This window comes from Chenopodium album, chromosome 17 (assembly GCF_948465745.1).
Source record: "Chenopodium album chromosome 17, dcCheAlbu1.1, whole genome shotgun sequence".
NCBI lineage: Eukaryota > Viridiplantae > Streptophyta > Magnoliopsida > Caryophyllales > Amaranthaceae > Chenopodium > Chenopodium album.
This window is the reverse complement of record NC_137850.1, coordinates 1,765,879-1,781,935: the sequence shown is the minus strand read 5'-3', so window position 1 is coordinate 1,781,935 and position 16,057 is coordinate 1,765,879. Positions and strand designations below refer to the sequence as shown.

The following is a 16,057-nucleotide window of genomic DNA, read 5'->3' as shown; positions in this document are numbered from 1 at the left end:
TTATCACTGCCAAGCTAGCTAGGCCACACCCACAGTTGGCCTATACCAAACGTGATAGCCAGCAAATCTCTCTTGTCTTTGCATCTACATTTCTCTTTCTTAATATCTTCTTTGTCCTCTTCATTCATCCTTTATTAATTATTACAGAATAAGATCTCGTTCTTTTTAGCTACTGAATAGAGCAGATTAGAATTTAACAGAACAGAGCAGGTGTCAACAGAGTAGAAGAGAGTAAAAGAGCTTAATTATACTTAGCAGAACAGTCTAGATCAGACCACAATAACTCAAAAAAAAAAAAGGACCTAATTTACATATAAGAATCCAAGCATATAGCATTTTAACATTTTTTAGGTGATAAATGGGTCATTCGAGTTGATTCGGATTTAGTTTATGTTAAATAATTGGATCATTTGAACTAGGAATTAAAAATTATACAACTTTGTATTATTGTTTTTAGTATAATGTTACATTCGTGTCAAGAATTATTTTGTATATTATAATTTAGAATATATCATGTACATCATGTCAGTTAGAATATATTTTGTTTAGTAAAGTTCTCTTATAATATGTTCAACTCCTTTGATTTGCCAAAGGACAAGAGATCTTTGGAGATAACAAACATTTTGTATGTAGTTAGTCAGCAAGATCATTGGAAAGTAAAGGGAAACGATAAAGAAATCTATCCCACTTTGAAAGTGTTTAGTATCACTAGATCAAGTACGTTCTATCAAATCAAAACCTTATGCAGATCAACCTAACTCATAAGATATGCAAGGCCTTTACGGTTTGGTTGTTATATTAACAATTTGTCAAGAATAATGGGAGGTTTTAAGTGCATTGCATCAACTTACAAATCACATATTTTATATTCACATGAATACATATATTTGTACTTGCATGTGCTATGATACTCGTAGACCAACATGACTTGCATGGTCCCAAGATCAAGATCAGGCATCGCACGAGGATGGTGCAGCAGCTTGTGAAAAGTGTGAATATTCACACACAAATTCTGCGCTTGGAGTATCCCCTTTATCATGACTTGCTTTACCTATTTTTGTTAGGTTCATAAGGAGTATACAATGGATCATAATATTGAGCCGGATTACATACTTGGCGTTCCGATGTCGCATGTGCAGACGTGTTACTGTTAAGTACTCTCGATTTTTATTATGAGTGTCTCGATTTGATTGGTACATTTTATCATATTAATATAAAACTTTAATCAAAATTATCTTATAATAGGTTGATATTCATAAACTATACATTGAAACTATTTTAACAAGTACCCGTATGACCTAATTATGTTTCAAGTTCTATATAAAAGCATAAGACAATCCATTTTTTTTGGATATTTGGTTTGCATATCTATTATCCAATATTTGAAATCAGATGTCCTAAAATCCATAAATTGATATCTAGAATATTTGGATTAGATAAGAAACTGATCCTTGAGTAGTTTTGTTCATCTCTAACACACACATACTGCAAACATTAAAAAAAAAAAAAAAGCTATAGTAACGACGTTAACATGGATAAAATCATCATACGTACTAGACTACGCATGAGCAATTTAGGGTTGTTTAATTTCGGATATCAGAAATTTTCGAATCAAAGAAATTGCGATCTGATAGTTTTGGATATTTAGATTTTTGGATTGGATAATCGGGTTTTCATATTGGGACCACCGGATTTTTGGATCGGGTAGTTAAAAATTTTAGACAAAATCCAATCGGTATCTGATCCGAAAACCCAAATTTATTTTTGAAGATCTGATCCAAAAAATCCGAAACCTTAAATCAGAAATAGCTAATATTTCGGGTCAGATCATTGGATTTTCGAATCGAATATTTCAAATTGGATATATTTGAACACCCAATTTTTAAATTAAATATTTCAAATCGAATTATCGAATTTTCTTAAACATAACGCGCATTAGCTGCTCTAATAACTAAATAAATATCTTCTTGTACGAGTTGTACCTCTTAAACTTGGTACAATCATTTCCAAAAAAAAAATCAAGTAATCGGGTAACATGATACACCTAAAAAAAATAATAAACCAATTTTATTTTTGTTTTTTGTTTTAAAAATGACACATTGGCACCCACACCATAATAATTAACCAAAAGTCCAAAACTTATAATTACTTTATATTTCAACACACACTCACTCATTTTTCTCCACCATCTTCTCACTCTCTCATTTCCCCCCTCTCTCTCTCTACCGGTATATTCTCTCTCTTTTACTCTTCTTCTTCAACCCTTTTCATTGAATCTGTGTCTCTTCTCATTTTCTTTTGATTTTGATTGCATTGTTTCTTGTTCTGTATTCATCTGCTGTTTTTTTCTTGATGAATTCTATGCGTTTTGCTTACTACATTTTGGATTTGTTTATTCAATTGAATTTTGTTTTCATGCTTAATTTGATCTGGGTTTTCTCTCTGATTCTACTGTTTTTTTTTCTTTTTTTTTTTTCTAATTTTTTTTTTTGCATTTTTGGGGGGATATTCAAGTGGCTGTTGACATTTTTTAGGGTTTAGATTAGATTGAATTTATAAGTACTATAATGGTTGCTTTTTGTGTACAGGATCATGGATCTGTGATGTTTTTTTGCATGCACATTTTCTACTTTTCACATTAATTATATCATTTCTTTTGTTTTTGCAGTCATGGGTACCTTTTTTCTTGTATTAATTACTTCTAGATTATTTTATTTTTATATTTGGGATTTTGGGTTGCTGCTTTTCCCCCTAATTTTGTTCAGTTTTCAACATGATTTGTAATTAACTGACAAAGACATTTTGATTACTACAATAAATTTGGGGACTTGTACTTTTGTTTGGTATAGCTATATTGTAATTTGATAGGATATCTTAGGAGTATAGCCACATTATATTGGTGTATAGGGAGTCGCAAAGGATAGTGATGTATTGATGTTGACGAGATTTGATCTCAGGTTGCCACGATACCTTTAATCAATTAAGGTAGTTGTCATCCATAGAGTAGTTTTCGGTGATGTTATGGCTTTGATTTGATTGAAAAAGATGTTAGGTCCTTGTAGTTATAGCCGGGGAAATATGGGCTAACAAGGTGAGAGGTTAAAAAGGGTTTATCTGGATGATTTTGAATTAGATGTCATTGATTTGCTCCCTTTTCTTTGTGGATAAGGGATGCATGGTTGTGGTTTGATGTTCTTTTGATTGAAGATTTATGGATTCAAATCACTGTATTATCCTTGTTATTTTCGCATTCCTTAATCTCTTTGACTTGTGATTTAGGTTGTCCTCTTTGATTTTTTCAGAAGATCCATCAGTCATTTGTGAATTATCTATTGTTTCATTGACATTAATAAATGGTAATAATATACGACTATACGAGTAGGTCTTCAGTCTATTTAGCTCTGTAGTTTGTTATATGATGCTCGATGTATTTCATACTTGTAAAAATGTAGTCAGCTGATCTGAAATTGTTGTAGAGTTAAGCTGATTTTATTGTGTCTTCTATAGTATGAAGGCAAAGATTTTTTTGTTTTTAACTGGTTAGGGGTAAATTATGCTCCTGACTAAACAAAATGTTCTGTTTGTGTTGGAATTCTACATGGCTCAGCTGTTTGTTGATCTACATTCCTACCATTTTGAGTCCCACATATTTCGACAATGCGGGGTTGTTATGAATTGGATTTCTACTGTATAGAGGACTTTCATAGCTACCGATTTAAAGTAGTGTTTTATACTGAGGCCTTTCAGCAATCTTGCATATTCCTATATTGTCTGTTTTTGGTGTCAATGTTGCTCATATTTTTTTAGACCTTTTGAAGGTTAGGAAATAGAATTTTCATCCCTTTCTCATATGTTCACTTCTTAACATGACATTTTTCTTCACATGCACACCTATCCAAGAGGGAGCTGTGGTTCCCGAATTAGGAGCAAATTTGGAGTAAACATTTTTGTGGATCTTGCGCATATTGTTTTCATGTTTCATTCTGTATATTTCTTTGGTGAAGTTTGCATTACTTTTCTGGTAAAAGATGTTTAATTAACATAGTACTCCAAATTTGGAATTGAGCTGTAAATGTTGCTTTATAGACTGAACAAGTAGTTTTTACTGAATTTGGAATTGAGCTGTAAATGTTGCTTTATAGACTAAGCAAATATATCGTAGGAATTTTCTTTTTTAATCAGTGAGAGAACACTAGTCTTCCTATAATGTAAATCTTTTTTGCCTTGGCTTTGTTATTTAGGCGTTTGTTATCTGTTTGCAATAATTAAATCTAATTTCTATGAATTGACAGTCATGCTACACATGCACTATGGGGAAGCTAAATGTTTGACTAACATTTTATTTGTATAATGTGCAGTTGAGAGGAGTACATCTTATTAAATATGTCCGAATTGGAGGTTCCTTTCCGCCCAAAGAGGAAGAAGACTTTGGTGGACTTCTTTGTCCAGTTCCGATGGATTATTGTTATATTTGTTGTCCTTCCAATCTCTTCCACCATCTATTTTCTTCTATATCTAGGCGACGTTAGATCTGAGTGGAAATCCTACAAAACACGCCAAAAAGAACATGATGAAAATGTCAAGAAAGTTGTTAAACGTCTCAAACAGAGAAACGCAGCCAAAGATGGTCTGGTTTGTACAGCCAGGAAGCCATATATTGCTGTGGGTATGAGAAATGTGGATTACAAAAGGGCTCGCCACTTTGAGGTTGATCTTTCAGCTTTTAGGAACATTATTGATATTGACACAGAGAATATGATAGCCAAAGTTGAGCCTCTGGTCAATATGGGGCAGATTTCAAGAGCAACTGTACCATTGAATGTTTCTCTGGCAGTAGTTGCTGAGCTGGATGATCTAACTGTTGGTGGCCTTATTAATGGTTATGGGATCGAAGGAAGCTCTCATATTTATGGCCTATTTGCTGACACAGTTGTGGCTTATGAGGTAGTTCTGGCTGATGGACGGGTTGTCAGAGCCACCAAGGACAACGAGTTTTCTGAGCTTTTTTACGCCATTCCATGGTCTCAGGGTACTCTAGGATTGCTTGTTTCTGCTGAAATTAAGCTTATACCAATCAAGGAGTACATGAGGTTGACATACACTCCTGTGAAAGGTAGTTTGAAAGATCTTGCCCAGGGCTATATTGATTCTTTTGCACCAAAAGATGGAGATCAAGACAATCCCGAAAAGGTCCCTGATTTTGTGGAAGGCATGATATACAATCCTTCTGAAGGTGTGATGATGACAGGTAGATATGCTTCCAAAGAAGAGGCCAAGAAGAAGGGAAATGTGATCAATAGCTGTGGATGGTGGTTTAAACCCTGGTTCTATCAGCATGCTCAGACAGCCCTTGAACGAGGGGAGTTTGTAGAGTACATTCCTACCAGGGAATATTATCACCGGCATACAAGATCTCTTTACTGGGAAGGAAAGCTTATCATTCCATTTGGTGATCAAGCGTGGTTCAGATTCCTTCTTGGATGGTTGATGCCACCAAAGGTTTCCCTTCTTAAAGCTACTCAAGGTGAAGCCATCAGAAACTATTACCATGAGAACCATGTGATTCAGGATATGCTTGTTCCTCTATACAAGGTTGGAGATGCTCTTGAATGGGTCCATCGTGAAATGGAGGTAAAGTCACTTTGCCCTTTGCTATCATTTCTACCTTTGTTTATCCTGGAGATTTTCTACACTTCTTTATAATCATCTGCTGACTGGAAATTTAATGCTGCTTCTCTGTAGGTTTACCCTCTTTGGCTCTGCCCACACCGTCTGTTCAGGCTGCCCGTCAAAACCATGATATATCCTGAACCAGGCTTTGAGCAGCATAAGAGACAGGGTGACACTTCGTATGCTCAGATGTTCACTGATGTTGGTGTCTACTATGCACCAGGACCTATTCTGCGTGGTGAGGTGTTCGATGGTGCTGAGGCTGTCCGTAAGATGGAGAAGTGGTTGATTGAAAACCATGGATTCCAGCCACAATACGCTGTCTCTGAGCTAAATGAGAAGGACTTCTGGAGGATGTTTGATGCCTCACTTTATGAGAAAGCAAGGAGGAAATATGGAGCAGTTGGAACCTTCATGAGTGTATATTACAAATCCAAGAAGGGACGTAAGAGCGAGAAGGAGGTGGCTGAGGCTGAGAAAGAGCGAGCTGAAGTTGAGACACCTGATGCTGAGGTTGAATAGTTGTATTATTTGGCATGAGCTGAAATTTATTCTGAGACACTTCGTAGTTGGATTTGTTGCTTAACTTTTCAGATGGTGGGCAGAAACACTTGTTTTTCTTCCCCTTGTTTAATTTTTGTAGCTTGCATAATTTGGCTGTATTGACTCTATTGTGCTGCTAACTGGCTAGATTTGTGTTTGAATCATACTTCGTATATCGTTTGATTCATTTCCTGTTCTCGTTCAACTGATGGAAAAGTTCACATAGCCGCTATTGGGCACCCTGCACCGGTACCCATGCCCGTTAGGACTGCAAAATAGTGAAGTCAAATTGTTAAAGTGAAAATATATTTTAAGTTTAAATTCAATTACAATACATTTTTTTTTTGTTTCACGGTAGATGTCGTATGACTTTTTATTAGACGACTACCTTTGCACTGGACTTAGTACAAAATCTTGTACCCAAATTGATAAAATAGTGTCGGGTTTATCCGATTTTTTTAGGCTGAGCTTGGATTTTGAACTAAAATACTTTTTTTTTTTTTTTTTTTTTTTTTAAAGCTAAAATTGAGATTTTTCACTATTCTTACATCATCATTGACTTAATTTTTTTACCAATATATAGTATATAAATATGATCATATAATATGTTGTTGGATTTGTCATAATATATACTTTGATAAATTATTTATTTATTTATTTATTTATAATTATTTTTTTTTAAAACTTTTACTAATCTCTCATTAAAGATACTTCGTATTAATGGTCAAACTTGTATCTCGACTCTTGACAAATGTGCAAATTTGACTCTAGTTTATAAAAAAAAAACCGAGGGAGTACGATTTAAGGGTGCCCAAACCTTACTTTTTCCGACCAATCCAATTGGGCCATTAGGTTGCACCATTGTTGATACCTTTAACTTTTACCGACGGTCAAAGGTCACTTGACTGATAATTCATTCTACACCTCAAAAAGACAATATCACCCCTACTGTCCATAATAAAATGTCGATTTACCCCTTCGTAGTTCGTATGTCCGCCTAGTTTATCTAGATGATAAACTTGAAATATCTCCAGAAAAACCCTTGATAAAACTCTAACAACTCACTCAATCCACTTCTCCTTGGATATCCTCTCTCTTCCTACTTCAAGCTTTCTTCTTTGATGTTCTTGCCATAATTATCTTACTGTATGTTATATTCTCCTCGTTTTTAATCCTCAACTTTCTTCATTTATTATTGTTTTTGCTTCTTAATCATCAATTTTATCTAAATTTCAATTTTGTATGTTTTTCTGCTGAAATTTTTATCTGGGTATGTTGAATGTACTTGAAATTCTTGACTGAAATATGGGTTTGTGTTATTTTTTTGATTGCTTATTTGGGTATAATTTCTAATTTCATCTCAATTTTCAAATTTCAATTTTCATGGTTGTTTTATATTTCCTTTAATGTTGGATGTTCTCATGTTTATTAGTGTTAACTTTGATTGTGAATAAGGTTTGTTCATGATGTAAAATTAACCTTGACGGATGTTTGTAATGGAACCGTCTATTGGTAGTGCTAGTCAAAGAAAAACTCGAATTTAGGTGGTGTGGAGAAACTTATTAAAGGGTAGTTTACAATAATCTTTGATTAATACTAGATAGTTGTTGGATAATTTACTAAATTCACAATGTGAATTTGTATTATTCTAAAATAAGTTGAAGGATTCATGGAAAATGTTTTCTTTACTTGTGAAATTTGAGTGTTATTGTGATGAGTTGTATTTGGAATCAATATAGTATGCCATGAATTTTTTACAATTTTTTTTTCTTGCTTTTTGTAGATTTATGCTCGCCATTAATCTTGCGTGTTCTTGATCAATTATTGCTTCACTTATCCAATTAGGAGGTGAATGATCAGATTTGTTCCAAATTATTTGTAGTTCGAGCATCTACGAAGATACCTTCTAATATTTGTATGAGGTGTCTCATTAAGTAGATTAGTCCTCCCAGAATTAGCGCCTGCCTACACCAATAAGCCAAACGGATCCATTGGCCATATACTGCCTGTATAGAGCATTTTTCACTCTATCTGTGCTCTGATTTATTATAAAGATCTGGTGCAATGTCCCTTGTATACTCTATGTCCAGTGTAAATCCTGTTACTAGTGGTCTTGCAAAAATTGGATTTCAGTTAAATAAATCCACTTTTCTTCGGCGCCCTGAGTCTGGATTTATTCAATGTAGTTGTAAAATGTCAAGTGGTATTTATAATAGTTCTTGCTTTGGAAAGCCTTACAAATACGCTGTCCTAGCGACAAAGGCCACGAAAATTGATGATGGCGAGTTATCATCATTAGATGATGATGAAAATGCAATTGAGTTTGATTGGGGTGATGAGGAAGATGATGGATCTCCATGGGAAGGGGCCATTGTCTATAGGCGAAACCCTTCAATATCTCACATGGAATACTGCACTACTTTAGAAAGACTTGGTTTAGGCAAAATTTCATCGGAATTGTCCAGGTCTAGTGCATCATCAATGGGATTACGAGTGACTAAAGCTGTAAAGGATTTTACGGATGGAACACCTGTACTTATTTCTGTTGATGTTACCCGAAAAAAGCATAAATTAAGGCTTGATGGCATCATCAGAACAGTTCTCTCCCTTGCTTGCAACAGGTACTTGATTCATCTATCTTTTTTATAATATATTGTTGTAGCTCTAATCTAGCAAACTGCTGTGAGTACTGTCTCATGTTATTCCCACCTGTTAAAATCTGACTACAATAAATATGGCTAAATAGATTTAAAGTAAAGAAAAAGAAAGGGCCTTGTGCTGATCTGTAAGATTGAAAGCTTGTACTGCAGCAGTAACTCAGTAAGTAGCTGCATTCTTAGATTTTGAGGTCCAGTACATGGCCTCTCTCTTCCTGGGGCGAGGTTCATAGTGGGTATAAAAGCTGTATTCTGCATTGGAGTTTCAAGAGCTGCAACTGCTTACTAGGCATCATGAATGAGCTGAAATGTTTCAATGTCTGTGAACAGGCTATATGTCTTTCTGGTGACTGCTTTTGTGTGTCTGGGGGGGTGGGGGAGTGTTTTGATATGCAAGAGCTGATAAACTGGCAGCTTTATTTGTTTTCAAGAGCATAGGTTGGCTATAAAGTGGATTCGTCTTTCAAATTCATAGTAAATGGAATATAATCACACTCAGTCACTATTGATTGCTTGGTTCTAATCACAAGTGTATACTTGAGCATGGAGCTTATGCATTTCCACTCACACAATCATTTCAGAAGGTTAACATGTATTCATATTGTAAACTTTCAGCCAGTTCTTGGTAACCTAATCATATTTCTCAAATGTTTTTTTTTTTTAAAGGTGCGGTGGACCAGCAGCTGAAAGTGTATTTTCCAACTTCTCTCTATTGTTAACTGAGGAACCTGTGGAGGAGCCGGAGGTCATAAACATGGGATTTATGTTTGGTGAAGATAAGTTGAAGAGTTCTGCTGGAAATGTTAATGAGGAAGAAGATGATGATGATGATGCATTGATTGATCTGGAGGATAGGCTTCATTTTCCCCCAGAGAGAAAAGAAATTGACATTTCCAAGCACATCCGAGACATGGTACATCTAGAGATCACCATTAATGCAGTATGTGATCCCAAATGCAAAGGCCTGTGCCTAAATTGTGGTACGAATTTGAATACCGGTGTCTGCAGTTGTAGCAAACAGGAGACAGATGGTGTGGGTTATGGGCCTCTTGGGGAATTAAGGAAGAAAATGCAGCAAACATGATTATTTCATTAGCTATAGAACTTATCTGAGGGAATGCAACTGAAGTTATGAGTGTATGCTGTTTTTGTACCACCTGAAAACAGGGCCTTTTTGTTCCAAGAAAGGAGAAAATAGTTTTATCTGTGAATATATGCTTGTTTCTCTGCCACAAAATGAATAATTTTGGTTTTTCTTTTTCAACTTGAAAATTTACAAACTTTTTTCATAATTAGCCTGGGTATATGGTTTTGTGTTATCAACTGAAGTAGTCAATTGCTTAATTCCATAATGCCAGTAATTGTGCGCTGAAACAATCACTCTCCCTAAGGCCTGCATGTGTGCACAGAAGCATACGCTCCTGAAAAGAACAACTGATAATCGTCGATTCCTTAATGCCTGCAAGTGTGCGCTGAAACATATTCCCCTGAAAAGAATGACAGTGTCTTAGAGAGGTAACTTGAATTGAACTGAAACAGAGTAGGCAGATTCAAAACATTTCATCTGTGAACATAATGTAGTTTCCGATCATAGATGCACTTCAGCTGATGTGATAATGGCAAGTAAATACAAATCGTATCAATTGGATTAGACTAAATACAAACTGCAAGCCCCTATATGTATCCAAAATTCCAAATATCAGGAAGCACGCCTCAATATTTCGTATGCACTTACTGTGGTATCCATATCATTTGTCGTCAACAATTCAACATAGTTCTCCTTTCACTCATACATATGATAGCTGCCTGTCCTCGATAGGAATAGAAAAAACTGAATGATAAATATTTTACGTCCAGCATTCAGAATGCAATGAAAAATGAGCCAACGATCCAAGTGACGAGCAACCTCTCTTACCTGCATAAGCTCATGCATATGGTACTCAGCATGATCAAGAGCAAGATTAGTGCAGTTTCTACACATCTGTGCTATGATCCTCAGTCGTTTCCTTTTCCAAGACGTTCTTCTTTCTTTAATGCCATAACATATATGCAACTCTAAACATACAACTCGATATCAAGAATAATACTTTCTTCCATCAATTTAGGCTTAATCTTAGGCCTGTTCACGGATCGGATATCCGATCCGAAATGTGATTTCGGATCGGATATCCGATGACTCGGATATCAAAAATTGATATCCAAATCCGATTTGAAAAATTCGGATATCCGATATTCGGATATCCAAAATTTTCGGATCGGATGCTTCGGATATCCATTATCCAATATTAAGTAAAATTGTTATGATTACTTTCTAAATTTCACTAATTTTACCGTTTTTTTATCGCTAAGTTGTAAAAAATATTTTAACAAAAATAGTAGTCCTTTCGCAATTAATATTATCATCAAATATATTAAGAATATTACAATAAGTTAATAATACAGGGTTAGTTTTATATGAACAATTTAAAAATTTTATATATATTTCACTATTTTAGGCTTTATATTTCGGATATCTTTCGGATATCGGATATCCGAAATTATGAAAATTAATATCCAAATCCGCATCCGATATCCGCTTTTTCGGATCGGATATCCGATCCGAAATGAAAACTCGGATCGGATATCCAAAAATTCGGATCGGTTGCGGATCGGATTATCGGATTTTCGGATTCTCGGATAGTTTTGTACAGGCCTACTTAATCTATTCAACCCATAGTTTCCATCAAACAAATACACCATAAATGCACATTAATCTATGTAAGCGATGTCTAAGCAAAATTCAACCAAAAAAATAAATTAAAGGAAATTAAGTCTCAGTTACACAATCCACATTATAGAGGTTCCTTAATCCTTAGTCATACTGCAACTCCCTTTGTCACTAAATATCCTTTTTTGGACGATAATTTTCTTATATAATATATTTCAGATAATCGGGTTTCACTATTTTGTTTATAAAGTGGTAAATTTTTTTCAAAACAAGAGCCCACGTCATGTGAAATTCACGTGAAGAACTTCTATTTCTATCCTTACTTCAAAAAGCCATAAAAATAGGTACTCGTATCAAATTGTCATCCAAATAATCAAATCCAAAGCTATAAAATCCAAATGCAAGAAGAAATACAGTCCACAATTTGTTTGCCATGTGTTGGCATCTCTAAAGTGCCTTAAAATCTCAATAACAATTTGTCTTTGTGGACCCTTTCTTTATGGACTTTGGTGGTCCAACCAAACAAAGTCTAGCATGCGCAAATAGATCATTCTACATGTGCCTCATCTTGACTGTAGGTGGATAATTACTCGATTATTTTAAATGTTACAATTTGACTTTATAAATTATATAGTATTTACATATTTTTGACCAATAATAATAACTTATACGGAGTAGTGGAGTACTACGTATGTAAGAAAAAAAAAAAATTTATGTGAAAGTTTAAAAAAAACCTCAATATATAAATTTTAACAAAGAGTATCAACTTTCAATTCATACATATTATTACCTAAAAATCTAATAGATTAATAGGTCAAAGTTTCACATATAAACATATGCACTCAATAACGAAATACTTTGCATAATGAAACAAATGTCTGCAAAAAAAGACATAGTATGGAAATCCTGTCAAAAAAAAAAAAAAAAAACATAGTATGGAAAAGCTCCAAATGTATAACAATTATGAGAAAATTTATTCTGTATAACTTCAATAAATCCAAAATATATCCATTTTATTGCTCGGAAAATCTTCGGAACAGTAGAACTTACTATAATTTGTCCCCACAAATCCAAAATCATGAATTTTTTGGTCATCAACATGACAAAAGTTACATGAATTAGTATGTTTCCATAAACAACAGCCAAAAATATTGATCATTTTTCACGTGTTCCTAAGGGAAAAAACTATTAAGCTTTAGAGATCTTGCTAAACTTTTTGTACAATAATTAGTTGATAATTACATCCATTTCCGCCATTATGTATACCTTATTCCACTTAATTCAGAAAAAAAAAAAAATAGTTCAGATAAGGGTTAATAAATTTAAATAAGATTAATTTAGAAAAAAAGAATTTCTATAAAAATTAAGGCTACCAAATTCGATTCATGACTATTTTTTATAAACTCTAATAGATTTAGACATGCTCACTATAATCAAATAACTAAAATAATCACTTAAATAGTTAAATAGAACGCGCTTTTACATGTTTCAAATATCGAAATTATCAAACACTAGTATTACAAATGCTCACTGAATTCAATCTCTTTAACAGAGTTGTATATTGAATATACTTGTTCCTCAATCCACCCAAAAAAAAAATCACGTTGTATAACAATTTATCCATACACATACATAAATGATACATGTACTTATATATATGAATGTACGCACGTACGTTCTTTTCTCCGTACAAGAAAACCCAAATAAAACTCGTAAAAGATTAATCAATCAACAAAGAATTGTCCCAATATATCGAATAAATCGATCTCATTGCGAAAGTGCTCGTCGAAGGGATTGAGCCAAAAGGGCAGGGGCACTAAGGTGAGGCAAATGACCCTCAGTATTAAGCATTATGACAGTACTTTTACCACCAAGATGGTTTTTCATGTAGGTTGCTACGGATGCTGGTACTGACATATCTTTAGCTGTTTGAATGATGTAACAAGGGACTTTTACTAGTCCTAAAACACCCCTAAAATCACTATTAAAGACTGTCCTACAAACAAATAGGGATATATCTGGCCTCATGTTGAATAGTGTCCTACTAAACTCGCACACGGCCGTTGGCACGTCCGCTCCTACGGCTAGTGGTGCGAATCCGTTCACCCATGCCGTGTAATTTGCCTCCATTGCTGAGAACACGGTCTCTATCTCGCCTTCCTCGAATCCGCCGTGATAATCGTGGTCATTCAAGAACCTGCAAATTAGAATAGTTCTCTTTATTTTACTACTTTTGTCTAAATTTAATAGTCACGACGTCACATATGTACATGTTACTTTCATAAGTTATGAGTAAGCTAAGTAGTAATAAATGTGGTTGCATTCCCTACAACGACGGAATATATATGACCAAATTTCTTGATACGCCACTAGTTAATTAATGACAGTTGATGCATACAAAAGATAACATAACTACTCGACAATAGTATAAAAGCAAGTACATCAATCTTCAATACGGAGTACTGTAATGAAAAGTGGAGACAATGTAAAATTTCGCTAATTTTTTCCGAGCGTTCTAGGCAATGCATGCTTGTTATTATAGTTTTAACCTATAACAAAGTCACATTTCCGTTCAAAAAAAAAAAAGTCACATTTGGTAAAATCATTTATACAAGGACAAGAGATGTTACTAAAAGATTGGGTTGAAGTTTCACAAAATCTATATATTTTTGCCAAACCAAAAAAAATGAAAAAAAGGGCAAAAAAAATATGGTTGTCAATCATTAAATGAGGTTTGACCAAGTCATTAAATATGCTTCATAAATGCAAGAAAATAGTTGGTGGTATTGCATTGGCTAAGGTTCATTAGGTAGTTGTTTGATTTGCCTTAAATATTAAATAATTCGAGCAATAAGCTCTAGAAACCACAAGATTTGGAGGGTTACACATTATATTGCCACTTCTATATTGCTTTGTATACTTGTACAAGTACAATTGTTATAAATTTGTTTGGATTTTGGTTGTTGGTTTGTTTTCGAATTTGCGTAGCTTATTTGATTATCTTGTTCTTATTTTAAAGTTTATGTGGCTTATAAAATTTATCATTCACATAAACAAATTTAACAAATCGCAACTTCAAATATACCATACTGAATACACCTAAATTTGTTAAATACTTATAAAATTTACAAAATAAAACCGTAATTCACAATTACTCAATAGTGATCAGATCTTAAGTCAACAAATGGTGAACATCATTCACTAATCACTATACATCTAAATTGGTAAATTATTGTCGAAAAAGTTATGACACGGAAGTTGGGACAGTATTCTCTTAAAACTAAGTCACGATATGCAAATAAGTCTACCACGATGTTAGACTAGCTAGAGTGCTAGACAATCCTTCAACAAAGATTAAACTACCGGTGAAAAAGAAAGATAAGAGCTAATATACACTGTAACCTTTTTTTTGACCAAAAATAACATCATAAATAAAATGAGTAGAAATTAATAAATAAATAAATAAATAAATAAAATAGATAAATGAAGAATCTTTTTTTCTTTTTTATGCATTTTAATTTGGGAGGACCCAATAGAAGAATAGAGAACATTTACCTAGGAGAAGCACCAATAAGAATGAGCTTAGAAAAAAGGTCACGACGACGTATAGAAGCAAGAATACCGATCATAGCCGAAACCGAATGACCAACATAAGCGCAACGGGTAACACCAAGCGCATCCAATATGTCGAGCAAGTCATCAACGTACGCGTCGAGCGTGGTGTATCGACAAAAGTCGAAGAAGTCGGGGTTAACACTACCCGCACAAGCTAAGTCATAGAGAATCACACGATAGTAAGGTGTAAAATAAGGTAGAATTCGTTGCCATGCGGATTGGTCCGTTCCGAACCCATGTGCTAATACCAAGTACTTCTCACCCATTCCTTCCACTCGTACATTTAGTGCTTGTAATAGATTATGCCCCATATCGACCTAGGGAATAATTCACCAGATACCCCTGAGGTTTTAAAGAATGCAAAATTTAATCGACTTTTGGTATTGGTTTATTTGTTGGACTAGTGGGGGAGAGGGAGTGGTATATATATGGTGTGATGAAGGAAGACGAGGTGTATTGGATAAGATTAGTATGAATAAGAATTAAGTTTGTAATGGGAAAAGTAAAGGTGGGTAGACAACTAAAAGGGGTGGGGGTGGGTGGGAATGTTATCTCATTTTTATTTAAACTTAAACAGTTGTGGATGTGAATTTTTGTAATTGCTGGCTATTCTTTGTCCTTTTTTTTGGTACTCTCTTTGTTACTATTTGTTTTCCGCTTTGACTTTTATGGTCAAACTTTATAAATTTGACTAAATAATTTCATTAATGTGTAATAAATAAGATCATGTGAGATATTATTAGGTTTCATCTAATAGTTAAATCTAATGGTTAAATATAAGTTTTGAAAATCGTGTAAAATCAAATACAGTAAAAACAATAAAAAGAGATAAAGGGAGTATTTTTATTCTTAAAGTTTTCTAAAT

At 34.0% G+C, this 16,057-nt stretch overlaps 3 protein-coding genes across 4 annotated transcripts; 2 read left to right on the top strand and 1 right to left on the bottom strand.

Annotated features, from left to right (window-relative positions):
- Window positions 1-2,118: 2,118 nt before the first annotated feature.
- Window positions 2,119-6,353, top strand: LOC145589351 (delta(24)-sterol reductase-like). Its single transcript, XM_081645880.1, has 3 exons — window positions 2,119-2,228; window positions 4,359-5,631; window positions 5,743-6,353. Exons 2-3 carry the CDS (start codon window positions 4,384-4,386, stop codon window positions 6,190-6,192), a joined length of 1,698 nt encoding a protein of 565 aa, XP_081502006.1. The 5' UTR covers window positions 2,119-2,228; window positions 4,359-4,383; the 3' UTR covers window positions 6,193-6,353.
- An 866-nt stretch (window positions 6,354-7,219) lies between these two features.
- On the top strand, window positions 7,220-10,083 carry LOC145589349 (large ribosomal RNA subunit accumulation protein YCED homolog 1, chloroplastic-like). 2 transcript variants are annotated; one of them, XM_081645878.1, is made up of 3 exons: window positions 7,220-7,359; window positions 7,997-8,834; window positions 9,537-10,083. In XM_081645878.1, exons 2-3 carry the CDS (start codon window positions 8,278-8,280, stop codon window positions 9,952-9,954), a joined length of 975 nt encoding a protein of 324 aa, XP_081502004.1. In that variant the 5' UTR covers window positions 7,220-7,359; window positions 7,997-8,277; the 3' UTR covers window positions 9,955-10,083. The 2 variants fall into 2 exon arrangements, with proteins under 2 accessions (XP_081502004.1, XP_081502005.1); XM_081645879.1 differs by lacking the exon at window positions 7,220-7,359 and having other exon boundaries at window positions 7,370-8,834.
- A 3,025-nt stretch (window positions 10,084-13,108) lies between these two features.
- Window positions 13,109-15,684, bottom strand: LOC145589347 (putative strigolactone esterase DAD2). Its single transcript, XM_081645876.1, has 2 exons — window positions 15,133-15,684; window positions 13,109-13,774 (listed from the first exon to the last, which is right to left on the bottom strand). The coding sequence occupies exons 1-2, from the start codon at window positions 15,501-15,503 to the stop codon at window positions 13,345-13,347; spliced, it is 801 nt and encodes a 266-aa protein (XP_081502002.1). The 5' UTR covers window positions 15,504-15,684; the 3' UTR covers window positions 13,109-13,344.
- Window positions 15,685-16,057: the final 373 nt, after the last annotated feature.